The sequence below is a fragment of the Jaculus jaculus genome, chromosome 2 (genome assembly GCF_020740685.1).
Source record: "Jaculus jaculus isolate mJacJac1 chromosome 2, mJacJac1.mat.Y.cur, whole genome shotgun sequence".
NCBI lineage: Eukaryota > Metazoa > Chordata > Mammalia > Rodentia > Dipodidae > Jaculus > Jaculus jaculus.
In genome coordinates this window covers 23,953,176-23,979,387 of record NC_059103.1, presented here as the reverse complement: position 1 = coordinate 23,979,387, position 26,212 = coordinate 23,953,176, and the positions used below count along the sequence as shown (strand labels likewise).

General features: G+C 42.8%; 1 protein-coding gene across 6 annotated transcripts in view; it reads left to right on the top strand.

Annotated features, from left to right (window-relative positions):
* Dlgap1 (DLG associated protein 1) overlaps positions 1-26,212 on the top strand; it is a 961,152-nt gene that overhangs the window by 880,974 nt on the left and 53,966 nt on the right. For all 6 annotated transcript variants that reach the window (XM_045142954.1, XM_045142953.1, XM_045142955.1 and 3 more), the window contains one exon: positions 8,657-8,748. In XM_045142954.1, the coding sequence (XP_044998889.1) occupies positions 8,657-8,748 (92 nt within the window). The remainder of the gene's footprint in view (positions 1-8,656; positions 8,749-26,212) is intronic.

Here is a 26,212-nt window from a genome sequence, read left to right as displayed (position 1 = left end):
GAGGTAAGGTCTTGCTCTAGCCCACACTGACATGGAACTCACTATGTAATCTCAGGTGGCCTTGAACTCACAGTGATCTACTTCGGCCTCCCAGTGCTGGGATTAAAGGCATGTGCCACCATGCCTGCCTCTCTGGTTTTTTTTTTTTTTTTTTTTTTCTTTTTGGAGGTAGAGTCTCACTCTAGCTCAGGCTGACCTGGAATTTACTCTGTAGTCTTAGGCTAGCCTCAAACCCTTGGTTTATCCTCCTACCTCTGCCTCCTGAGTGCTGGGATTAAAGGTGTAAGCCACCACACCCGACTTCATTTTTTTTTTTAATGCATTAAGGATCAGGGAAATACTGTCATGCATCTCTGGAAGTAGAGATAATTTGGGTTATTCTTTTCTGGTTTTTGTTTTATTTTATTTTAAAATATTTATTTTCAAAGAGAGAAAATGAGCACTCCAGAGCTTCTATCTGTTGCAAACGAATTTGAGATGCACGTGCCACTTTGTGCATCTGGCTTTACATAGGTACTGGGGAATCAAACCCAGGTTGTTAGGTTTTGCAGACATGCACCTTAACCATTGAGCCATCTCTCCAGCCTGTTTTCCTTTTTTCGTATTTGAGAGAGAGAGAATGAGCGCACCAGGGCCTCCAGCCACTGCAAACAAACTCCAGACACATGCACCACCTTGTGCATCTGGTTTATGTGGGTCCCGGGGAATTGAACTGAGGTCCTTTGGCTTTGCAGGCAAGTGCCTTAACCACTAAGCCTTCTCTCCAGCTTCTGTTTTCCTTTTTTGAGACATGTTCTCATAAGGTACCCCAGGCTTCCCTTGAACTTACCTTATATTCTCAGTGGTCCTCCTGCCTCAGCCTCGGTGTTGAGATTACAGGTTACTAGACCTGGCTTCAGGCGGCAGTATTTATTCTACCCCATGGATAAGGCAGCAACATCCTGCTTTGGCTGACATCCTAAACTTTGTGTTGTTGTTTAGTTTTGTTTGTCAAGGTAGAGTTTCACTCTAGCCCAGACTAACCTGGAATTCACTATGTAGTCTCAGGGTAGCCTTGAACTCGCAGTGATTCTCTTACCTCTGCCTCCAGAGTGCTGGGATTAAAAGGCGTGCGACACCACGCCCAGCCCTAAACATTTTTAATTGACAAGTCTATGGTCATGTGACATCGACTCAGGAAATCGGAGGCTAGGCTCATTTCTCAAACAGAGGGCAATTTAACACATGAAACTGGTAGCACAGACAGGAGTAGGAGGCTGACAGAGCACTTAACTGCCACAAGCAGTTACCTCTCCTAAAACTATGGGATCATGAGGAGAAGGGAGGGGCTACCATAATTTCAGCACTCGGGAGGTCCTCAAGCAGGTGTGTGCCCAGCCTGAGTGAGGTGTTCCAGTCAGCTACAGCAGGGCCTGTTAGAGGGTGTTGGAGGCTGGAGCCACAGCTGTCTTCAGATGATAATGGACACAGGAGATAGTGGAAACCTGGAAATCCCTTCTGTCCTCCTGCTTTCCTTGGCTAGAACATAACTTGTAGGCTATCTGGTAAAGAAGCCTGGGGGATGTAGTTGGGGAATCCTGGTTCCACTGATGGGTGTAGGAGATGAGCTTCCAGCAGCTGGAAAAGCAACTCAACAGAACAGGGGACTTTGATGAATTAACATGTGTATTACAGAGCCTAAAATGGATGGGATGAGCGTTCAGTCTTGAATAGGGAGATGTTCTGTTACATGTTATTCTAGAATATATAAAGGTGTGCGTTTTTATATAATTTGATTTCAATTTCAAGTCAAACACTGTTTATTTTATTTAATTATTTTTGTTTATTAGAGAGAGAAAGGGGGAAACAGATGAGAGAGAGAATGGGGTGCCAGTCATGGCCTTAAGCCACTGCAAACAAACTCTAGACGTATGTGCTGCCTTGTGCATCTAACTTACGTGGGTATTGAGGATCAAACCTTGGTCCTTAGTTTTCGCAGGCAACCACCTTAACCACTCTCTCCAGGTTAGCCTCAAACTCATGGCAAGCCTACCTCTGCCTCCAGAGTGCTGAGATTAAAGGTGTACACCACACACCTGGCCCCTTTTTATTTTGTTATTTTTTTTAGATGATTTATCAGTTAAAGGTGCTTACTTACAAAGCAGGATGGTCAGGCTCCGTTCCCTGGTGTGTATATATATATATATATATACACACACACATACACACACATAAAGCCAGAAGCAACTTGGGGCAAATGCACCTACCATTCTTTTAAAGCAGTAAGAGACAAAGAGGGGCAAAAACAAACCTAGTTGCTTTTTGTTTGAGCTGAAACTAATGTCACACAGGCTATCAGCTACATATGGGAATATCTTCTCTGTACACCATAATATGCATATACTATGTAAAATTATATTTCAAACTATGAAACAAGGGCTAAGGAGATGGTTCAGTGGTCAAGCATACTTGCCAGCACCTGCATGAAGTGAGACAGAAAGTAACATATGTATCTGGTATTTGTTTACAGTTGCAGACAATCCTGCATGTATATGCATACGGAAATAAATAAATAAATCATTTTTAAAAGAAACCCTGGAGCTGAAGAGAGAGAGGGCTCAGTGGCTAAAGGCCCTTACTTGCACAGTCTTATGGCCTGGGTTCAATTCCCCAGGACCCATGTAAACCTGAATGTACTGAAGTGGCACATGCATCTGGAGTTTGTTTGCAGCAGCAGAAGGCCCTGACGTTTCCATTCTCTCTGTTTCTTGCTCTCACTCTCTCTAACAAATAAGTAAAATATTTATTTCCTACCAAGGAAGGTTGGGCCCGGATCCCTAGTCTTTGCAGGCAAGTGTCTTAACCACTGAGCCATCTTTCCAGCCCTAAATAATTTTCTTAAACTTTTCTTATTGACAACTTCCATAATTATAGAAAATAAACCATAATGCCCTCCCTTCCCCCACTTTCCTTTTTACAAATCCACACTCCATCTCAGTCAGTCTCACTTTTACTTTGATGTCATGATCTTTTCCTCCTATTATGATGGTCTTGTGTAGGTAGGGTCAGGCACTGCGAGGTCATGGATATCCAGGCCATTTTGTGTCTGGAAGAGTATATTGTAAGGAGTACTACCCTTCCTTTGGCTCTTACACTCTTTCCACAATGGACCCTGAGCCTTGGAAGATATGATAGAGATGTTTCAGTGCTAAACACCTCTCTGTCATTTCTTCTTAGCACTATAGTGCCTCTTGAGTCATCCCAGAAGCCACCGCCATCAGAAAAGCTTCTCTAATCAAAAATGTGAGTAGCACTAATATATGGATATGAACATTAACAAAAGTGCCTACAGGGCAGTTTGGTAAGCATAATATATGCATTTAGCCAGACACCAGAAGGTATTATACCCTTAGGGCTTATGACCTTTCCTGCCATAGGCTTTTGACTAGATTTGCAGTACCAGACATGTACTTCTTCCTGTGGAACAGGCCTCCAAACCAATTAGAGAGCAGTTGGTTTTTCCCATAATATAAGAATGTCATAATGCCACTATTGCACCCATTGGCTCATTTGGCCTGGCTGGCCCCAACTTAAGGCTTGCAGTGTCCACTGTTGTTTATCTCCACTGATGACTTCCCTCTCCCATAGGGCTCCATGCAGCATAGCTTTTTCCAGCTTCCTGTCAACTGGTCTACAGGGAGGAGGTTTTAAGTTCAGCTCTAGCTTGATTTCACAGTGACCTTACAGCCCAAGCTTGTGGTATCTTCAGCAATAGAGTCTTACCATCTATTCCTGGTGGGAAACCAAGAACCTTGGCAACGACTTGTAATGTCTTTTTCATACAAAGCCTTTAATTTCATGAGGTCTCAGTGGTTGCTTAGTGGTTTTTTTTCCTGAGCAATGGGGTTATATTCAGAAAGTCATTGCCTATGCCAATTTGTTGCAGGGTTTCCCCTACTTTTTCCTCTAGCAGTTTCAGTTTCAGGTCTGATATTAAGGCCTATGATCCATTTGGACTTGATTCTTGTGCATGGAGAGAGATAAGGATAAATTTTCATTATTTTTTTGCTTGTTTGTTTTTTGAGGTAGGATCTCACTGTAGCCAGGTTGACCTGGAATTCACTATGCAGTCTCAGGGTAGCCTCAAACACATGGCAATCCACTTACATCTGCCTCCTGAGTGCTGGGATTAAAGGTGTGCACCATTACATCCAGCTATTTTCATTCTTCTACATATAGATATCCAGTTTTCCCAGCACCATTTATTAAAGAGGCTATCTTTTCTTTAATGATTATCTTTGGCATTTTTGTTGAAAATCAGATGGCTGTAGCTTGCTGGACTTACATCTGGGTCCTCTATTCTGTTCCATTGACCTACATGTCTGTTTTTATGCTAGTACCATGCTGTTTTGTTACTATGGCTCTGTAATATAGTTTAAAATCAGGTATGATGATACTGTCAACCTTATTTTTATTGCTCAAAACTGTTTTGGCTTTTTGAGATTGTTGTGCTTCCAAATGAGTTTTAGGATTTTTTTTTTTTTCTATTTCCATGAAGATGCCATTGATTTTTGATGGGGATTGCTGCATTAAATGTGTAGATTGCTTTTGGTAAGATGACATTTTCAAAATACTGATTCTTCCAATCCAAGGACATGGGATGTCTTGCCATTTCCTAGTGTCTTCTGTAATTTCTCTCTTGAGTGTTTTAAAGTTTTCATTGTAGAGATCCTTCACTTCCTTGGTTAGGTTTATTCCATGTTACTTTATTTATTTATTTGATGCAATTGTAAATGGGAGTGATTCCATGATTTCATCCTCAGCATGTTTTTTGTTATATATAAGAAAGCTACTGATTTATGTGTTTATTTTGTATCCTGCTATGCTGCTAAAAGTGTTTCTCATCTCTAACAATTCGCTGGTAGTCTTTAGGGTCCTTTATGTATAGAATCATATCATCTACAAATAATAAGTTGATCTCCTCCTTTCCAATTTGTATCCCTTTTATGTGTGTCTCTTGCCTTATTGCTATAGCTAAGACTTCCAGTACTATGTTAAATAAAAGAAGACACCCTTGTCTTGTTCCTGATTTTAGTAGAAAAGCTTCAAGTTTTCCCCATTTAGTATTTGGTATTTTCAAGTTTATGGAAGTTTGAAAGAAGCATTGGTGTTAGTTCTTCTGTGAAGGTCTGGTAAAATTCACCTGTGAATCCATCTGGGCCTGGACTTTTTTTAGCTGTAAGATTTTTTTTTATAACTACTTTGATCTTATAGATCTGTTTAAATGGCTTATCCCATTCTTGATTTGATTTTGGTAGGTCATATAAATCAAAGAAATCATCCATTTCAATCAAGGAAGTCATTCTTTCAGCTTTTCAAACTTAGTAGAGTATATGTTCTTAAAGTATGTCCTCATGATCTTCTGAATTTCAGTAATATCTGTAATAATGGTACCTTTTTCTTCTGTGATTTTATTGTGTCTCTTCTTTCTTTTGGTCAGATTGGCTAAAGGTTTATCAATCTTGTTTATACTTTCCAAGAAACAACTCTTTATTTCATTGATTCTTTGTATGTATTTGGGGGGATTCTATTTCATTTATTTCTGTCATAATCTTTATTATTTTTTCCCATCTACTGATTTTTTGTTTTCCTTGTTCTTCTTTTCCAAAGGGTTAAGGTGAATATAGAGTTTTTTATTTGATTTACTCTGTTGTTTCATTTCTAGTATTTCTGATTGGTATTTTTTCATTATTTCTATTTCCTTTCTTATATCTTATATTGCCCTTCTTATTTCATTAAGTTAGTTTCCTGAGTTCTCTTGGGATTCCTTCAGGAGTTTGTTTTCTTATTCCTTTGATTTCTTCTTCTTCTTCTTATTTATTTATTGATTGATTGATTGAGGTAGGGTCTCACTCTAGCCCAGGCTAACCTGGAATTCACTATGTAGTCTCGGGGTGACCTCAAACTCACGGTGATCCTACCTCTGCCTCCCGAATGCTGGGATGAAACGCATGTGCCAACATGCCCAGGTTGATTTCTTTGAACATAATTGTAATCAATCTTTTGTATTCTTTGTCAGACAGTTCATCTAAATTCGTCTCACTGGAGGTCATTTCTGATGTATTTATAATTTATGGTGGAATTGTATTATCTTGATTTTTTTGTATTTCTAATGTTATAATGTAGAGATTTTTTGCATCTTGAGTTAATTTGATACTTGGGTTTTCTTATGACCTGTGGTATTCTTAGACGTGTAAACCCAACTTTATATATCTTCAAGGTAGAAGCTTAAGGTGCCAGTGTGGCTCTTATATTACTCCCAGAGTAACAGCAGAAATGAACCTAGGTGTTGAGTTTGCCTGCTATGCAGGTATTCTAGCAGGCTGGGTGGAGCAAATTATGGGCAAATTCTTTTTTATTTTCTTTTTTCTTTATTTTCTTTATTTATTTATTTTGAGGTAGGGTCTTGCTCCAGCCCAGGTTGACCTGGGATTCACTATGTAGTTTCAGGCTGGCCTCAAACTCATGTCAATCTCTGCCTCCTGAGTGCTGGGATTAGAGGCGTGCACCATCACGCCTGGCAAATTCTAAAATTCAACCAAATAACACACACATTCAATCAGAACCAGCACAGAGTGGGGGTTAAAACAAATAATCTAACATAGGCAAAGTCCCTAAGGGTCTGTGTTGCCCCCACACCTTTACTCCTGTCAACTGGGAGGCTGAGATTTCTGGTCTGAAATGATTTCCAGGTCAGCCTGGGACCCAAGTGAGCCCCTGTCCCCAATAATGATAGAATAAAAAGATGAAGGCCCTATAAATCAGGAAATATTAAAGACAACAATAGTCAACACCGAAATACAGCTTATTTGAGAATGGTAAAGCCCACCAAGAACACATCGCTTAAATCTAACACATAACCTGTCCTGATTTCTGGAAGGAGAGAATCGTACTTCCAGTGCAGGCCTGTGCACTTGGCTTTGCGTCAGTGGGCCGTTACCTTTTGGGATGGCTTCCAATCTTACCTATGCCGAGTGCCCGCCTCGATCCCCTTATGTTGTGCTATGGGCTCAGTTAGGCTGCTTGGGTCACTGGATCTAGTGTTCTGATCAGATGTGCTGGGTGCTGTTGGGCTGGGGGGGATTCTCTGGTGGTTTGCAGCACTGGAGGTTGGGGCAAGGGAGGTTGTGCAGAGTGTCGGGAGTGGTACCAGAGCTGCTCAGCTGGTCCCTGCTGTCTTCCCCTTCAGGTTTCTTGACTGTGTGAGGAGGCTGCTGTGTGTGGAAAATCCCTTCACCTGGCTTCTCCCATGGTGGGGGCTGGTTCTGGCTGGTTTCCTGCTTGCTAGAAACACAGGTCTTTCCTGCTTCTCTGCTGAGGTTGATAATTCCTTATGCACCTTCACTTTTTGATAGAGGAGTGTATTTTCGCTGTTTTGCTGCTTATTTCCCCCACCCCCACCTCAGGCTACTTTGGCATGGCTACTATGCCACCATTTTACCCAGAATTCCCCAAACAAAATATTTCTTAAAAGAAACTATGAAGTGATATTCAAGGTTAAATCTTTAGTATGAGGGGAAGAAAATGAAATTACTCTATCTTAATAAGGTTAATAATAATAATGTTACTAATGGCATAATAAAAAATAAATGAATTTGCCACTCTTAAAAAATATTTCAAGCTGGGTGCAGTGACACATGCCTTTAATCCCAGCACTCAGGAGGCAGAGGTAGGAGGATCACCGTGAGTTCAAGGCCACTGTGAAACTACATAGTGAATTCCAGGTCAGCCTGAGCTACAGTGAGACCCTACCTCAAAAAAAACAAAAAATAAAAAATACTTCAGCTGTCATATGTGGTTTCACACACCTTTAATCCCACCACTTGGTAGGCTGAGGCAGGAGGATTGTTGTAAATTTGAGGCCAGCCTGAGAACACATAGTGAATTCAAGTCAGCCTGGGCAAGACCCTATCTTGAAAAAAAAAAAAAAAAAGGAAAATCTTCAGCTGCCTAGAGCTTCCAAGGGCACATTTGTATGTAACTCTCTTCTAATGTAGTATTCACAGGTAATTACATAGTCACCTCTACATATCAATGTTTTTAAAAATCTTTTAAAAAATATTTTATTTATTTTATGGGGGGGGGCAGGTAGAGAAAGAGAATGAGTGTACCAGGTCCTTAAGCCACTGCAAAGGAACTCCAAATGCATGTACCACCTTGTCCATATGGTTTATGTGGGTACTGGGGAAATCAAACCTGGGTCCTTGGGCTTTGCAAGCAAGTATCTTAACTGCTAATCCATCTCTGCAGCCTTAAGTAAGTCTTTATATCCCCAGACTTAACCAACCAGATCACAAAAATGTATGATAATTTTTTTTCTTTTGTTTGTTCAAGGTAGGATCTCACTAAATAATCCAGGCTGACCTGGAACTTGCCCTGTAGTCTCAGGCTGGCCTCAGACTCACCGTCCCCTTACCTCTGCCTAGAGAGTGCTGGGACTAAAGGCTTGCGCCACCACGCCCGGGTAATAGTGTTTTCAAAAAAGAACACAACATTAAACAAAGAGTTTACAGATCACAAGATGCTCCAGTGATGTTACAGACGTTTGTGACGAGAGGATGTTAGTCTCAGCAGTGAGATAACTGAACAGGATCTGTTTGCTTGGCGGTTTCTGCAGGTCGATGATGCTGAGGAACCTGAGAAAGCAGGGGAGAGCAGAGCACCCAGTAAGTTCCAGTCTGTGGGAGTGCAAGTAGAAGAGGAGAAGTGGTGAGTTCCTACCGTCCGTCCTCTCTCGCCTTGGTGCTGGCAAGTATGCTGAAAGTGCTTGTCCCCACGCCTGTGATGCACCTACTCATTCAGTGAGCTTGTCCTCCAGCTTGGGGACCATTTCGAGGGCAAGCATGAGCCAATAGTACATGGTTCTCTCCCATCCAACAATCCAGGCAACCGCTCCACGTCAGCTTTAGCAGGAACGCATCACATTCATATGAGGGCTGCAAGTGGCAACTGAAGGATCAAATCTTCCTCTTCATAAGTCTTGGCAAACATTTTTGTTATTTATCATTATCTGTTATTCTCGGTGCTCACATAGTGCCTGACTGGGTTTCATATGTACTCCATGAGTGATGAATGAAGAGGAGGAAGAAAAGAGAGCTTGCCCACATTTTATCGTTATCCTGAGCCAACTGAGAGGGTTCCCTTTGCTGTTGCTGCTGTTGTTGAGCCCCAGTGACCCCCAGTGACAGTGTCTGAGCCCACTCTCTGCTATCATCACAGGACTGGAGTTTACAAGTGTGCAAGGCTAGCATGTCTGCTATTTCCCCAGAAATATTGTTGGTTGCTTTTTAAGGGGGGGGGTTATTTGTTTACTTTTTTGAGATAGGATTTTGCTCTAGCCCAGGCGGACCTGGAACTCACCCTGTAATCTCAGAGTGGGCTCAAACTCACAAAGATCATCCCACTCACTTTCCTGAGTGTTGGGATTAAAGGAATGTGTCACCACATCTGTATTACAACTTTAAAACACATTTAATGCTATTAAATTAAAAATAAGGGCTGGAGAAATGGTTTAGCTGTTAAAGCAAAGCCTAAGGACTTAGGTTCGATTCCCCAGTATGCACGTTAGCCAGATACCTAAAGTGGTGCATGTGTCTGGAGTTGCAGTGGCTAGAGACATTGACATGCCCATTCTTTCTGTCTGGAAGATTGCTATGAGTTCAAGGCTAACCTGAGACTACACAGTGAATTCCAGGTCAGCCAGGGGTAGAGAGAGACCCTACCTTGAAACCACCTCCCCCACATAAAAAAAAAAACCCCAGGTTTACTACTCCTGTCTTAGATTGTTTTTCAAAGTAAGCTTAATGTAGAATCTTAGTATATAGAAGAGGGAAATCCAGGGTTTTGTACATGAATTATATTGTTGGAAGGAATTTCTGAGGTCACACTGTAAGGTCACTGATGGATCAAACTATTCTTTTTTTTTTTTTTTTTTTCCGAGGTAGGGTCTCACTCTAGCCCAGGCTGACCTGGAATTCACTATGTAGTCTCATGGTGGCCTTGACCTCTCTGCAGTCCTTCTACCTCTGCCTCCCAAGTACTGGGATTAAAGGTGTCAGCCACCACACCCAGCAATATTATTTTATTTATTTATTTATTTATTTATTTAAGAGAGACACAGAGAGAGAATGGGTGCTGCTGCAGGGCCTCCAGCTACTGCAAATGAACTCCAGATGCGTGCATCACCTTGTGCATCTGGCTTACGTGGGTCCTGTGGCTTTGCAGGCAAGTGCCTTAACTGTAAGCCATTTTTCAGCCCTCTTTCAAATAAAGAAAAAAATACATTTAAAAACTATTTATTTATATTTATATGTGAGAGCAACAGACAGAGAAAGAGGAAGGGAGGGAGAAAGAGAGAGAGGGAGAGAATGGGTACACCAGGGCCTCCAGCCACTGCAAATGAACTCCAGATGCATGTGCCCCTTTGTGCATCTGGCTAACGTGGGTCCTGGGGAATCAAGCCTTGAACTGAGGTCCTTAGGCTTCACAGGCTTAACCACTTAACCACTAAGCCATCTCTCCAGCCCTTCAAAACTATTTTTAAAAATTATTTATTTGTACACGTGTGAGTGCATACATGTGTCTGCATGGGCACACCAGGGCACCAAACTACTGTGAGCCAACACCGGGCACTTGCTCCTCTTTTTGCACCTAGTTTACATAAGTAGCTTGGGAATTGATTCCAGGATGGCAGGCTTTGCAAGCAAGTGCTTTTAACCACTGAGCCATCTTCCCAGCCCATGGAACAAACTCTTTTTCATTGACATAGTCCCCTGTAGCATTATTGTGTCTTTGAGTTTACTATGTAGTAAATGTTGGCTGACTGAAGTAAACTGGAGTCTTGGAAGAGGATGAGCTCAATGTCACAAGTAAGAATGTCGTCAGTGTTATGTCTCTTTCGATGTGCTAGTTAGGAAAATTCATTTGGATATCATCCACCCATTCAGTAAGAACCTATGGATGGGTTGGACTTGTAGTTCAGTTGCTAATGTGCTTGCCTAGGTTCTAGCCATAGTATTTCACACACCTGTAACTTTAGCCCTTGGGAGGTAGAAGCAGGATGCTCAGAAGTTCAAAGCTACCCGGGTATGGTGGCTCACACCTTCAATCTCAGCACTTGGGAGGCAGAGGTAGGAGAATCACCATGAGTTTGAGGCCACCCAGTTACTACACAGTGAATTCCAGGTCAACCTGGGCAACAGTGAGACCCGACTTTAAAAAAACAAACAGACACACAAAAAAGTTCAGGGCTAGAGAGATGACTTAGCAGTTAAGGCACTTGACGTTGAAGCCTACATGTTCAACTCTTCAGGTCCTACATAAGCCAGGCACATAAGGTCGCCCATCTGCACAAGGTGGCACACACTTCTGGAGTTTGATTATAGTGACTGGAGGCCCTATTCTCTCTTTCTTTCTCTCTCTCTATCTTTTCTTGCTATTTCTCTACATGCAAATAAGTAAATAAAAAGATTTAAAAAATGATAATAAAGCCAGGAGTGGTGGTGCTCTCACTGTCTCACATAAAATCAGAAGAGTTCAAAGCCGGGTGTGGCGCACACCTTTAATCCCAGCATGCGGGAGGCAGAGGTAGGAGGATCACTGTGAGTTCCAGGCCAACCTGAGACTACATAGTGGACCATACTGAAACCCTACTTTGAAAAACAGAAAAAAAAGAGTTCAAAGCCATCCTTGGCTATGTAGTGAGTTTGAGGCTAGCCTGGGATATAAAAGACTATGTGTCTGTGTACGTTTGTGGTACTGACGATTGAAGACATGGTCTTGTACATACTAGGTCAGCACTCTACCACTGAGCTGCATCGAGGCCAGCCTTGAGCTTACTTTGTAGCCCAACACTGGCCTTGAACTTTCTTTCTTTCTTTTTTTTTTTTTTTTTTTTTTTTTTAGGTAGGGTCTCACTCTAGCCCAGGCTGACCTGGAATTCACTATGGAGTCTCAGGGTGGCCTTGAACTCAAGGCAATCCTCCTACCTCTGCCTCCCGAGTGCTGGGATTAAAGGCATGCGCCACCACACCCGGCTCTTGGCCTTGAACTTTCTGATCTTTCTCTGCATCCCAAGCAGATGGAATTACAGGACTACACCAACAAACCCACCTTTTCCTAAGTGATTTATTTATTTATGAGAAAGACCAAAAGAGGGAGATAGGGAGGGAGAGAGAAAGAATGGGCATTGCCAGGGCCTCCTACCACTGCAAAAGAACTCCAGATTGCATGTGCCATTTTGTGCATCTGTCTTAAAGTGTGTACTAGGAATTGAACCAGGGCTGTGAGGCTCTGCAAGTAATTGTTCTTAACCACTGAGCCATCTCTCCAGACCTTATTAAGTTTTATAAAGCCAAATGCATGTTTTATTAAAAAAAAAAAAAAGCCGGGCATGGTGGTGCATTAGGGAGGCAGAGGTAGGAGGATCACCATGAGTTCAAGGCCACCCTGAGGCTACATAGTTAATTCCAGGTCAGCCTGGGCTAGAGTGAGACCCTACCTCACAAAAATAAATAAATAAATAAAAACTAGACTGTAGTCCCAACTACTTGAACCCCTTGAGCCCAGGACTTTGGGATCAGCTTGGAAACACAGTGAGATCCCATCTCTTAAAAGAAAAAAAAAATAGGGCTGGAGAGATGGCTTAGCAGTTAAGGCACTTGCCTACAAAGCCTGAGGACCCAGGTTCTACTCTCCAGCTCCCACATTAGCCAGATACACAAAGGTGAGGCAAACACAAGGTCACAATGCCCACTAGGTAGCAGAAGTGTCTGGAGTTTGATTTCAGTGGCTGAGGACCTGGCGTGCCAATTCTCTATCTCTCACTCACTCCCTCTCTCTCTAAAATTAAAGACAGATGTGGTGGCACATTCTTGTAATCCCAGCATTTAGGAGGCTAAGGAAGGAAGATTAGGAGTCAGGGTCATACTTGGCTACATTGGGAATTTTATGGCTAGTCTGGGCTACTTGAAATCCTGTCTCAAAAAAATAGGGCTGGTGGGGTTGAAGAGATGGCTTAGTGGTTAAGGCACATGCCTACTGAAGCCTAAGGACCCAGGTTTGATTCTCCGTGTCCCACATAAGCCAGATGCACATGGTGTCGCATACGTCTGGATTTCATTTGCAGCGGCTAGAGGCCCTGGCATGCTCATTCTCACTGACTCTATCTGTCTCTCTCTCTCTCTGTCTCAAGTAAATAAAAATAAATCTTTTTAAAAAAATAAAATAAAATGAGCTAGAGAGATTACTTAGCTGTTAAGGCACTTACTTGCGAAGCCTAAGGACCCAGGTTCAATTCCCCAGGTTCCACATAAGCATCAGATGGTGCATGTGTCTGGCATTCATTTGTAGTGACTAGTGGCCCTGGCACACCCATTCTCTCTTTCTCTCCCTCTCTCTGTGTATAAATAAAAAATATCTCAGTAATTTGAGACCTAGGAGGGATCAATATATCTATAAAGATGCAGGAAACCCCCAGGCTTGTGAACCCCAACTTCAGGTCCTTGTCCAAGTTATTGAAGGACATGGAGAAGGGTAAATTCTGAGAGTTTATTAAGGACAGTGTGAAAACAAGAGAGCAGGAAAACAGGAAGGAGGATTCACTTCCCCCTCCAAGCATTGCTGGGAAGGGAAAGGAAAAAAACCAGGGAAGAATTTCCCTTACAGGCCGTGGTGGTGACACCTTTAATCCCAGCACTTGGGAGACAGAGGTAGGAGGATCAAGAGATCAAGGCCACCCAGAGACTATGTGTTGAATTCCAGGTCAGTCTGGGCTAGACAGAGTGAGACCTTACCTCAAAAAACCAAACAAATAAATAAATAAAATAAGGTTCATCAATTTTGGAAAACAGAATAGATAATGGTACTAGTATTAATATATTGTCTTAGGCATGTTATTGTTTACTATATTTAGTAAAGTTTTTGAATACTTGGCATGTAGAATACTAAATACAGGGTTTCTAGTCTATTATATACCTAAGTATATAGTATTTCTAAATTTTTAAAAAATATTTTTTATTTTGGCTTTATTTGAGAGAGAGAAATCAGAGAGAGAGAGAAAAATGGGCATGCCAGGGCCTCCAGCCGCTGTGAACAAACTCTAGATGTATGCACCCCTTTGTGCATCTGGCTTACGTGGGTCCTGTGGAATCAAACCTGAGTCTTTTGGCTTTGCAGGCAAGAGCCTTAACCACTAAACCATTTCTCCAGCCCTCTAAATCTTTTTAAAAATATTTATTTATTTATTTGAGAGAGACAGATAGTGAGTGTGTAAACGGGCACATCAGGGTCTCCTGTCACTGTACATGAAGACATTTATGTCACTTCGTTCATCTGGCTTCATGTGGATAGCTAAGGAATTGACCCTGGGCCATCAAGCTTTGCAAGCAAGTGCCTTTAACCACTGAGCCATCTCCCCAGCTCAGATATTTCTAAAGATTAAAGTAGTGTTTTGTTTTTGAGACAAGTTCTCTTGTATTTTAGGCTGGCCTCAAATGGACCATGCACTTCTAATCCTACTGCAGATATTCACCACCATTTATTGTGTTATTGAAGTTCGTAGGCTGGTCAGTCCATCATTAAACTGAGTAAAGCGATTTATTTAAAATTCATCCCCTAGAAGCTGGGCGTGGTGGTGCACGCCTTTAGGAGTTCAAGGCCACCCTGAGACTACATAGTGAATTCCAGGTCAGCCTGGGCTAGAGTGAAATCCTACCTCAAAAAAAAATTTAAAAAAATCATCCTCTAGAGCCTGATGTTGTGGCATATGCCTGCAAATCCCAGCCCTAGGGGGAGGGGAAGGGGAACTGAAGCAGGGAAATGGTTAGCTGGAGGCCGGCCTGGGCTATACATTGAACGAGACCCTGTCTCAAAAACAAGCGAAGGTGCCCCAGTACTCAGGAGACAGAGGTAGGATCCCTGTGAGTTGAAGGCCACCTTGAGAGTACAAAGTGAATTCCTGGTCAGCCTGTGCTAGAGGGAGACCCTACCTCAAAAAACAAAACAACAACAACAAAAACACCAACCAACTAACCAAAGGACTAAATAACATAGCAAATTCATCTCCTGAAAAGGTTGGCAGGCCAGTTTTTGTGCTTAACTTTCCAAAACATACTTTCTTCACAGTCACCTTAGAGTTTGCCACTGTAATGCAAGTACGCATTTAAATTCATGTTAATGACTGTTTTGGACTTCTCCAAATGAAAGCCATTGTCAAGCAGGGAAGGATGACTTTTCTCTCCTGTCTCTAATTCCCTTTATAATTCTGCTGGTGGAAATTCATTTAGATAGCACCTGAGAAAGGAAAATTGGGCTGTGGAGATCACTTAATGAGCAGGAGGAGGGGAGCTGTTTTTTTTTTTTTTCTTCCTCTCCATTCATCTCATTATCTAGTGTTAACAAGGAGGTTTCACAGGAATGGCGGTAACAAACCAGCTCTTCCTTCCTCAAACAAACAGTCCGATATAATAAAGCAGCAACCTAACAAAGAGTGAGAAAAAGAAAGAAAACTGAGCCCCAAAAAGAAAAAAGCATAAAGAAATGAAGATGAAAAGTTTCTGTAAGAGATCAACAGGCTTTTGAACGATCACAACTTAGGAACCAAAATCAGACCAGTAAGCCCATCTCAATTAATTGTTTCGTTTTTGTGTTTTGTTTTGTTTTGAGGAGGAAACTTGCAAACCTAAGATGCTCTTCAATGTTCTAAACCAAAATAAAAGGAGCAACCCATTACAAAATAAACACAAAAATGAAATGCTCCGAGCAGCTATCCACTTCAAAAAGAGCATTCGAAGGAAGAACTACAAATCTTTCTAGGATACTGGCTGACAGGCAGGCAGGCAGCCGTGAAGTCCTCAAAATGCCATGGACAGCAAGGGTGCCAGGTCTGCTCTCCTGGGCCGGCTCCCGGTGGGGTGGGAACTGGGCACAGAGGAATCCTATCTAAAGGTCAAGTGTTTAGCATTTCGGGATGCTGAAGGCCTGTGTTGTCTTGCAAGACGATTGCTTCTTTTAAAGCAATGCTGAAATTCAGCATTCTCATCAGCTTCTGCTCTATAGGCCAGCTAGTAGCAATGATCTTCAGGAACCACAGGGTATATATTTGCGTATATGCAGGACAGATCCTAAGCACAGCAGCAGATTATGCATGACAACTCTTTCCTCAAGCATTCCCTCCCCTGAAATCCCATCCCATTCTCTCCCACCCTTTGACTGCTCTCCAGTCTTTCAAACTGATAATTAGCAAATCTCGTAAAGCCAATCCTTTCTGTTGACTAAGACGATAAAAACAAGAGGCTCCCAAAGAGCTCTGCTTGCCTTAAGTAACAATTGCATCTACTCAGCTTCAAACTGTACTTTGTTACATGAGGCCACTAGTGACTGACCTCAGCAGTGGATACAAAGGGCAAGGCCGTGATGACCTCTGCTATAAAAGCCATATGCTGATTCACTTGTAGTAGAAGATACAGGGCTATGTGAACTGTCTCTTAACTGATTGGCTTTGGAATACTGGGAAAAAACTGCATGTGTATAACTTCTTCCCTCCCCCACTTCCCTGTAGACAGGGTCTCACTCTAGTCCAGGCTGACCAGGAATTCAACTATGTAATCTCAGGCTGGCCTCGAACTCACAGTGATCCTCCAACCTTGGCCTCCTGAGTGCTGGGATTAAAGGTGTGCACCACCACACCTGGCTACATCTTTTTTTTTTTTTTTTTAATTTTTTGTTGTTGTTTATTTTTACTTACTTATTTGAGAGCCACAGACAGAAAGAGAGAGAATGGGCACACCAGCCACTGCAAACGAACTCCAGATGCTTGTGCCCCTTGTGCATCTGGCTAATGTGGGACCTGGGGAATCAAGCCTTGAACCGGGGTCCTTAGGCGTCACAGGCAAGCGCTTAACCACTAAGCCACCTCTCCAGCCCCTGGCTACATCTTTTTGAGAAGGTCTGTGTGTTATTAAATAAGTCAACCATAAGTAAAACAGTGTTTACATATTGTGAAAGCTTATAACTTACGTAAATAAAATTAAATCCTCAATAATTTCCTCCATTAACTCTGAAATAATAGAAAGTATATCTTCTCCCACACATTTCCCATTAATATGTGGGGGATGGAAACCCAGAGTTTCACATATGCTAAGCAAATGCTATATCATTAAGCTACACTCCCCGCCCCTGAACATATTAAAAGTTGTTGAAATTGTCCTTTGTATAGAACCTTGTAACATTTTAAAAATATTAAGTATCATTACAACAGAAGTTTACTCCTTATTATTAATAACTCATGGCAAAGAACTCAGAAAAAAATTTAAGACAGGACAGGTTTCACTATGTGGTCCAGGCTGGCCTTGAACTTGAGGTGCTCCTCCTGCCTCTGCCCCTTCAGCACTGGGATTATAGGTCTGCACCATTACAGCCAGCCAAGTTCTTCTGTTGGCTACACAATGTTCCAATCTGTAAATGGCCCATAACTTGCTTCCTCTTTCCCCCACTTTTGGCTTAGCTGTATTGCTTTTTTAAAATATTTTATTTATTTACCAGAGAGAGAGAGAGAATGGGTGTACCAGGACGTCTAGCCACTGCAAACAAACTCCAGAAGCATGCACCACCTTTTGCACCTAGTTTACATGGGTTCTGAGGAATCGAACCTGGGTCCTGAGACCTTTTAGGCAAGCACCTTAACCATTAAACCATCTCTCCAACCCACATTGTTTTTAGGATGACTTCTTATTGAAGGAGTTTCAAGACACACATGTGTGTGCATGCATGCATGTGTGCTCACACACACACAAACCACACATGGGAACTGAGTTCAGATCCACAGAACCCACATAAAAGACCAGGTGCAGCCACATGCATATTTACAATCCCAGCACTGAGGATAAGGTCACAAGAGAATCCTTGGGACTTTCTGGCCAGCTAGTCTAGGCAAATCAGTGAGCTCCAGGTTCAGTGAGAGCCTCTCTCAAAAAATAAGGTGGAAGCTGGGTATGGTGGCACGTGCCTTTAATCCCAGCTCTTGCAAGGCAGAGGTAGGAAGATTGCCATAGTGAATTCCAGATCAACCTGGACTAGAGTGAAACCCTACCTCAAAAAAAACTAAAAAAAAAAAAAACTTAATAAGGTGGAGAATGAAAAATACACCTGGCATTATCCTCTGGCCTACACACACATACAAGAGCACATGCACACATATGAATCTTCAGAAGGGCTGGAAGGATGGCTTAGCAGTTAAGGAGTTTGCCTGCAAAGCTGAAGGACCCAGGTTCGATTACCAAGGACCCACCATTGCCAGATACACAAGGGGGTGCACAAGTCTGGATTTCCTTTGCAGTGGCTGGAGGCCCTGGCATGCCCATTCTCTCTCCCCCCAACCCACCTTCTCTGTCAAATAAATAAATAAATAAAAATAAAACATTCAAGAATCTTCAGAAGGCATGGGGACCGGTAGGAAGTATTATACGTTTTAAGAGTGACAGAACTTTTCTCAGCTCTGGTTGGGGCTTAGCTTTGGGGTTACAGTGCCACTCAAGGGTCACTAGAACTCCCTTGACTAATGTCTTTCTCCAGTCTGTTGTCTTACAAGCCACAAAGAATTGACAGGTGTGCACAAAATAGACAGCAAGTATTCTTAGAGTCAAGCAGAAAGCTCCCAAGGTGGGAGGGGCCCTGAGTGAGTAATCCATGTGGTGACTGAGACAAAGGGTTGTTAGAGCCTCAGGTATGTAAATTAGGCATTAGGTCAGAGTGGATTACATTGGTTACTTTGAGTGTGCACAGGGGTTCTACCCTGGGGGAGATAAATCCGCCATTAAGTCAAGGTGGACTGGATTAGTTATTTTGAATGTTTATGGGGGCTCTTGATTTAATAGAGTGGGGGGAAGAAGCTGGGGAGATGGCTCAGCAATTAAAGGCACTTGCTTGCAGAGCCTGATGGCCCAGGTTCAATTCCTCAGTACCCATTTAAAGCCAGATGGACAAAATGGCACATGTGTCTGGAGATCATTTGCAGCAGCAAGAGGTCCTGGTGCACCCATTCTCTTCTTTCTCTGTCTCTTACAAATAAATAAATACATTTTTAAAAAGGAAAAGGGGCTGGTGGTCAGCTGATATCTTGGTGAATCATGGTAAGTCAGGGCTTTTTGGTATATTTTATTTGAGAGACAGAAGAATGAGAGAGAGGGAGGGAGAGAATGGGCATGCCAGGGCCTCCAGCCACTGCAAACGAACTGCAGATGCGTGCGTCCCCTTGTGCATCTGGCTAACGTGTCTCCTAGAGAATCAAACCAGGATCTTTTGGCTTTGCCAGCAAGCACCTTAACTGCTAATCCATCTCTCCAGCCTGAGTCAGGGCTTTTTGGAATTTAATCCTTGGACTCTGTTCTCTGAACTGGTCATCAGTGATACTATTTCTGGGTCTGTAACCCTGACTAACTACCAAAAAAATGGGGACTAACATACTTTTTTATTTTAAAATTTGTCTTTATTTGAGAGAGAGAGAGAGAAGTAGGTAGGCAGATAGATAGATAGATGGATGGATGGATGGATGGATGGATGGATGGATGGATGGATGGAAGCAGATATATAGAGAGACACACACAGAAAGAATGGGTGGTGCTCCAGGGCCTCCAGCACTTCAAATGAACTCCAGACACATGTGTTACCTTATGCATTTGGCTTATGTGGGTCCTGTGGAAATGAAGCTGGGTCCTTTGGCTTTGAAGGAAGCACGTTAACCACTAGAACTTACTCTTAATTCCTAGTAGTAGCACTGGGCACTGTGCAAGTGGGGATGAGGATGAGACTAAAAGCTCCAGGAATCACTGAGCCATGGACAGTCAGTCCTTCCCCATTTTGCAGAATACACAGGTTTGTCTTCTTCACAGACAAAGCTAAGGGTGTCTGATCTAGAACATGCCAACAAAGTTGAGAATAGGATCACTGTACTCAAAATAGGCATGCAAACTCACAGACAGAATGTGACGACGGCCTGGGGCCTGAGCCTCCTCAAATTCACTGAGCTCCCAGCATCCTGATGGCCAAGATGTGACCCCTCTAGTCAGCAGTACAAAAGTATCGACTGTGGGGTACTGAACATCCGGGGCCCAAAGACGCTGAGAGTCAACCTCAGGGATGTGGCAAGGTTAAAACCCAGTGGACTGTGCTACAATCAGGATTGTGGAGGACAAGCCTGGCCCTAATGCACAGATGTTTAACCTAGCTCTTTGTGTGTCTCTCAAGCATTTTCACTTCTTGGCTCCATGGATCCTGGGTCCCACTGAGCAGAACACTGTGGTGGCCAGAGCATGAGGCAGCAAAGCTTCATTACCTAGAAACAGACAGGAAGCAGAGAGCAAGAAAGAGACCAGAGAACGAGCGTAATCATCAAAATCACCAGCCCAGTGGCTCCTTCCTCCAGCTAGGCCCTATTTCCTAAATAACTGCACCAAGTTATTTGTTTGGCTCGGGACCCAACACTCAACACATGAGTCTGTCGGGGAGGGAGTATATCATATTCAAACAATACTGTTCTGTCCCAACCCCCAAAGGCTCATGGCTGTTATTCAGCATGCAAAATGCCTTTAGTTTGTCTTCAAGAGTCCTCACAGTCAGGAACAGTTCCAGCATTGTTTACAAGTTCAAGTTCAGGGGCTGGAGTGATGACTCAGCAGTGAAAGGCACCGGTTTACAAAACCTGCTTATCCAGGTTCAATTCCTCAGTACCTGTGTAAAGCCAGATGCAAAAACTGGCATCTCACATTTGTTTATAGCAGCAAAAGACTCCAGCACTCACGAACACAGACACACACATATATAAATAAAAACAAAGTATTTTTCAAGTTTAAGTCCAAGCAGGGGGGATGACTCAGCTGTTCAAGGCACTTGCTTGCAAACCTGGGTTTGATTCCCTAGCGCTCACATAAAGCCAGAGGCATAAAATGGTGAGCGCATTTGGAGTCTGCTTGCAGTAGCAAGAGACCCTGGCACACTTATACCTCTCTATCTATCTCAAGTAAATGAGTAAATAACTTTTTTAAAAAGTTGAAGCTGGGCGTGGTGGCACACACCTTTAATCCCAGCACTCGGGAGGCAGAGGTAGGTGGATTGCTGTGAGTTCAAGACCACCCTGAAAGTACATAGTGAATTTCAGGTCAGCCTGGGCTAGAAAGCAAGACCTTACCTGAAAAAACCAAAAATAAATAAATAAAATAATAATAATAATAATAATAATAATAATAAATTAAGCTGGCATAGTGGTACACACCTTTAATCCCAGTACTCAAGAGTTAGAGGTAGGAGGATTGTTGTTAGTTCAAGGCCAGCATGAGACTGCAGAGTAAACTCCAGATCAGTTTGAGCTAGAGTAAGACCCTACCTCACAAAACCAAAAAAAATGAGCTGGAGGCTGGAGAGATTGCTCGGTGGTTAAGGTGCTTGTTTGCAAAGTCTAACAACATGGGTTTGATTCCCCAGTACCCACATAAAGCCAGATACATAAAGTGGTGCATGTTCCTAGTGTTCATTTACAGTGGCTAGAGGCCCTGGTGTGCCCATTCTCTCTCTCTCTTCTCTGTTTCTCTCTCTACATGCAAATTATACACACACACACACACACACACACACACACACACACATACATATATTTTTAATTAAGTAGCTGGGCATGGTGCCACATGCCTTTAATCCTAGCACTCAAGAGGCAGAGGTAGGAGGATCTCTGTGAGTTCAAGGCCAGTCTGGAAGTAAAGAATGAGATCCAGGTCACTCTGGGCTACAGTAAAATCGTACTTCAAAAAAAGTAGAAAATTTACATAAATAAATAAGTTGAAGTCCAAATTCTCCTTTAAGACTCAAGGCAAACTGCTAGCTGTTAGCTCCTGAAAAACTTAAAAAGTAGGTTTTATACTTCCAATATACAATGGCACAAAGTAAACATTTCCATTCCAAAGAGGAGAGGTGGGAATGCCCTAAGGGCTGAGCCATCTCTCTAGCACAGGCATCTTTCTTAATGTCCCCAGTTATCATTTGGGACTTCTTTTTCTTTTGTGTGCACATGCGTGTGTTTGTGTGTGTATGGTATGCCTCTGTGAATGTATGTTCATATATGTGTGATGGGTGTGAGATGTTTCAGTGCTGGACACTCCTCCATCCCTTCTTCTCAGCACTATGTTGCCTTTTGGTTCATCCCAGTGGTCATCGCCACCTGAAAAGAGAAGCTTCTCTAACCAGAAGTGAGAGTAGCATTAATATATGAGTATGAGCATTAAGTGTAGCACTTTCAGGAAAATTTGGTGAGAGTAATATATGCATTTATCCAGCCAAGAGCAGGCTTTATACCCCTAAGGCTCATGACCTCCCCTGCCATGTATTCCTCCCATAGAGCGGGCCTTCAGTCCAACTGGAGAACAGTTGGTTTCCCCCAGAGCAGACATGCCACTATTGCACTTGTTCAGTCATTTGGCCTGTCTGCCCAAACTTGAGGATTTCAGTGTCCACTGTAAAAAACCATAACCATTTTATTTTATCTATTATTTTTGTTTGAGATAAAGTCTTACTCTGTTGCCCAGGCTAGCCTTGAACTTGTGGCAATCCTCCTACCTCTGCCTCCCAAATTCTGGGATTATAGACATGAGCCATAAACCATAAGCTTAGGGAAGGGACAAAAATGTAGGCAAGTTCTTTGACAGAATATAATGTGAATGGCTTCTATTCTGTTTCCCAGTTTAGAATCCTTCTTTCCACCTGAAACCTCATGAACATGGTTGCTATCCACATTTCTTGCCACAGCAAATGAACTCCAGACGAATGCGCCACTTTATGCATCTGATTTTAGGTGGGTACTGGGGAATTGAACCCAGGCCATCTGGCTTTGCAAGCAAGTGTCTTAACTGCTGGGCCATCTCTCCAGCTCCAAACTCTTCCAAATTCTTCCTCCAAACCAGACCCAAAGGCTTAAAAACCATTTGGTCAAGTTTAGTCATAGCAATGACCTTACTCCTGGTACTAATTTTCTGGACTCGTTATATCTGCTTAGCTGTGATAAAAATACTTGAGAGAACTACTTGACTGAGCAAATGTTTATTTTGTCTTATGGTTTTAGAGGATTCAGTCCATAGCTGTAGCCAGAGCATGTGGCAGAAGCTCTTCAACTCATGGCAGACAGGCAGGAGGCAGAGAAAGAAGGGAACAGAGACTAGGTGTAAGCTTTAGACATATGTCCTCAGCTAAGCCCCACTTCCTAAAGTTTTTGCTACTTCCAAAAATAGCACCACCAGCTTGGGACCAGAGTGGAATACATGAGCCTATGATGGACATTTCATATTCAGACTATAATGTCGGGCTAACAGTGAGCATGTTTAGAGGTATGAGCACTTGGAGGGAAAGTCGGGGGCTCAGGCAAAGGCTCAGCAGATAAAACACTTCCTTCACAACCCTGACTACTACCTGAATTTGGATTCCCAGGATCCTATATAAAAGCTGGAAACTGTGGCAGACTTCTATAATCCCAGGGCACCTATGGCAAAGAGAATTTCCCAGTGAACAAGAAACCCTGCCTCAAATGAGGTGGAAGGCCAGAACCAACCTGAAAGTTATCCTCTGACCTTGACATGCACATCGTGGCAGGGCACACCTGCACTCACTCACACACCAAAAAAAAAAAAAAATTAATTAATTAGTTGTTGTTTGTTTTTTTTTTAAAGGGAAAGCCAAGATCTTTTCATGCATGTTTGTGGAATGGTAATCAGAGCAGAGGGATACTTGGGATATTTTGAGTACATGCCTAAAAGTCTCTACATTTTATTTTTAAAAATATTTTATATTTTATTTATTTGAGAGGAAAGAGACAGCTAGAGAGGGAGAATGGGTGCACCATGTCCTCTAGCCACTGAAAACGAACTCCAGATGCATGTGCCACCTTGTGCATCCAGCTTACGTGGATACTGGGGAATGGAACCTGGGTCCTTTGGCTTCTCAGGCAAAGGCCTTAACTGCTAAGCCATCTCTCCAGCTCAGATCTCCACCCGTTGTGACCTCCTGTTTGTGTAGATCCTCCTCTTCTCCATTGTGCTTGACACTCAGACGTCTAGGATATATTGACAGTGAAAAAGAACAACATGCTGGTCCAAATGTGCTTGAGAGCTAGATAGGCTGGGTTTCATCCCATTCAGGAGACACAAGATTCATAACTTCAAGGCCAGCGTGTCTCAAAAAATAAAATAATTCTTAGCTGGGCGTGATGGCACACACCTTTAATCCCAGCACTCAGGAGGCAGAGATAGGAGGACCACTGTGAGTTATGCTAGAGAGTGAATTCCAGGTCTGCTTGAGTTACAGTGAGATCCTACCTTAAAAAAGTAAAAATAAAAATAAATAAGTATAAAAATAAAATAAGCCGGGAGTGGTGGTACATGCTTTTAGTCCCAGCACTTGGGAGGCAGAGGTAGGAGGATCACCATGAGTTCAAGGCCACCCTGAGACTGCATAGTGAATTCCAGGTCAGCCTGGACTAGAGTGAAACCCTACCTCAAAAAACCAAAAATAAATAAATAAAATAAAATAATTTGCAAATGATCCCAGGTATTACAACAGATGTACGAACACAGGCTGAGTCACAGGTACTGAAGGACAGTGCTGCTCTGATGAGAGTCTCTTCCATCTCTAAAAACAGATACTCCTGGTGAATAAAACTCTGATACTTTTGATTTTCCACCAAAATTGTCTCTATTTCCATTTGTGTTTCCAAAAGTAACAGAGTTCTGTGTTCTAAAACCCTTTGTGCTTTACATCTTCTATGTAGTACAGACCTGTAATCCTAGCATTTGGCAAAGGCAGGATCATCAAAAGCTCAAAATTGGAGGCTAGAGGGATGGCTTAGAGGTTAAGGTGTTTGCCTGCAAAGCCAAAGGATCCTGGTTTGATTCTCCAGGACCCACATAAGCCAGATGCACAAGGGGGTGCATGCATTTGGAGTTCGTTTGCTGTGGCTGGAGGCTCTGGCAAGCCCATTCTCTCCCTCTCTCTTCCTCTTGCTCTCAAATAAATAAATTTTAAAAATATTTTTTAAAAAGCACTCAAAGTTATCCTCTGCTACCTAGAGAGTCTGAGGCCAGCCTGGGCTACATGATCTTAGAACAAGCAGGGGAAAAGCCCGGCATGGTGGCAAACACCTTTAACCCCAGCACTGGGGAGGCAGAGGTAAGAGAGTCGCTGTGAGTTCAAGGTTACCCTGAGACTACAAAGTAGCAAATTCCAGGTCAGCCTGGGCTAGAGTGAGACCTTAACTCAAAAAAGAAAAGAAAAAAGAAAAAGAAAAGCTGGGAAAGAAATGAGACGGATGGTCCCACTCAACAGCAAACTTATTGGGGTATCCTGAGAAGGGCTCTGACCAGGCAGGTCAAAGGCCCCTCCCTTACAGAGTGTGGGTTACTTACAGGGAGGTTGGAATCACTGGAACCTGCAGTTGTAGGGTGGTCAGTGTTTGCCTCAGGGCTCGGGCCACTTCGGAACAGTGACAGTGGAGATGGGTGGTCTGGGTTCTAAGAGTGTCATAATTGGGAGGGGTGGTTGGGTCGCTCTTGGTAGTCAAGAGTCCAAAGATGGAGTCAGCATTCTAACACATGTGACCGTGTCTTAAAGAGAAAGACGGGAGCTCACAAGCTAGTGGAAAGCTAGCACAGTGTCCTCTCACACAATGACAGCTACCATAGGGATCCCCTTGGGTCACAAATGACTTCCAGGTGTAAATATTTGGGCTCTTAGTGATGTATGCCTTTCTACTTATCAAGATGTTTGGAAACAAACAAAAAAAAAAAATGGAAAACTCAAGGTAGCACCTTCTTGCAGCCTCTCCAAGGATCACGGGCTTGGACTTGCTTTAGCTGTCACTTACATCACTTTTCTGCCAACCTATTAAGTCTAGATTCCTCCCACCTTCAAGATCTCCTTGGAGAACCACACAGCCTAGGCCTCTCCATGGACAAAGTCCTTTCCTTTACCAGCCTGACAATACTGTGACCTGGCCAAACAATTCCCTTCTGGGCACCCGAGTTCCCGAAGTGAGGTCTTCATGCAGTTCAAATTTCAAAAGCCTGAAACTTGACCTAAATGTACATCTTAGTCCTCCCCTTCTTTCTCCTCTCCATTCTCTCTCCTCTCATCCCCTCTCAAGTTC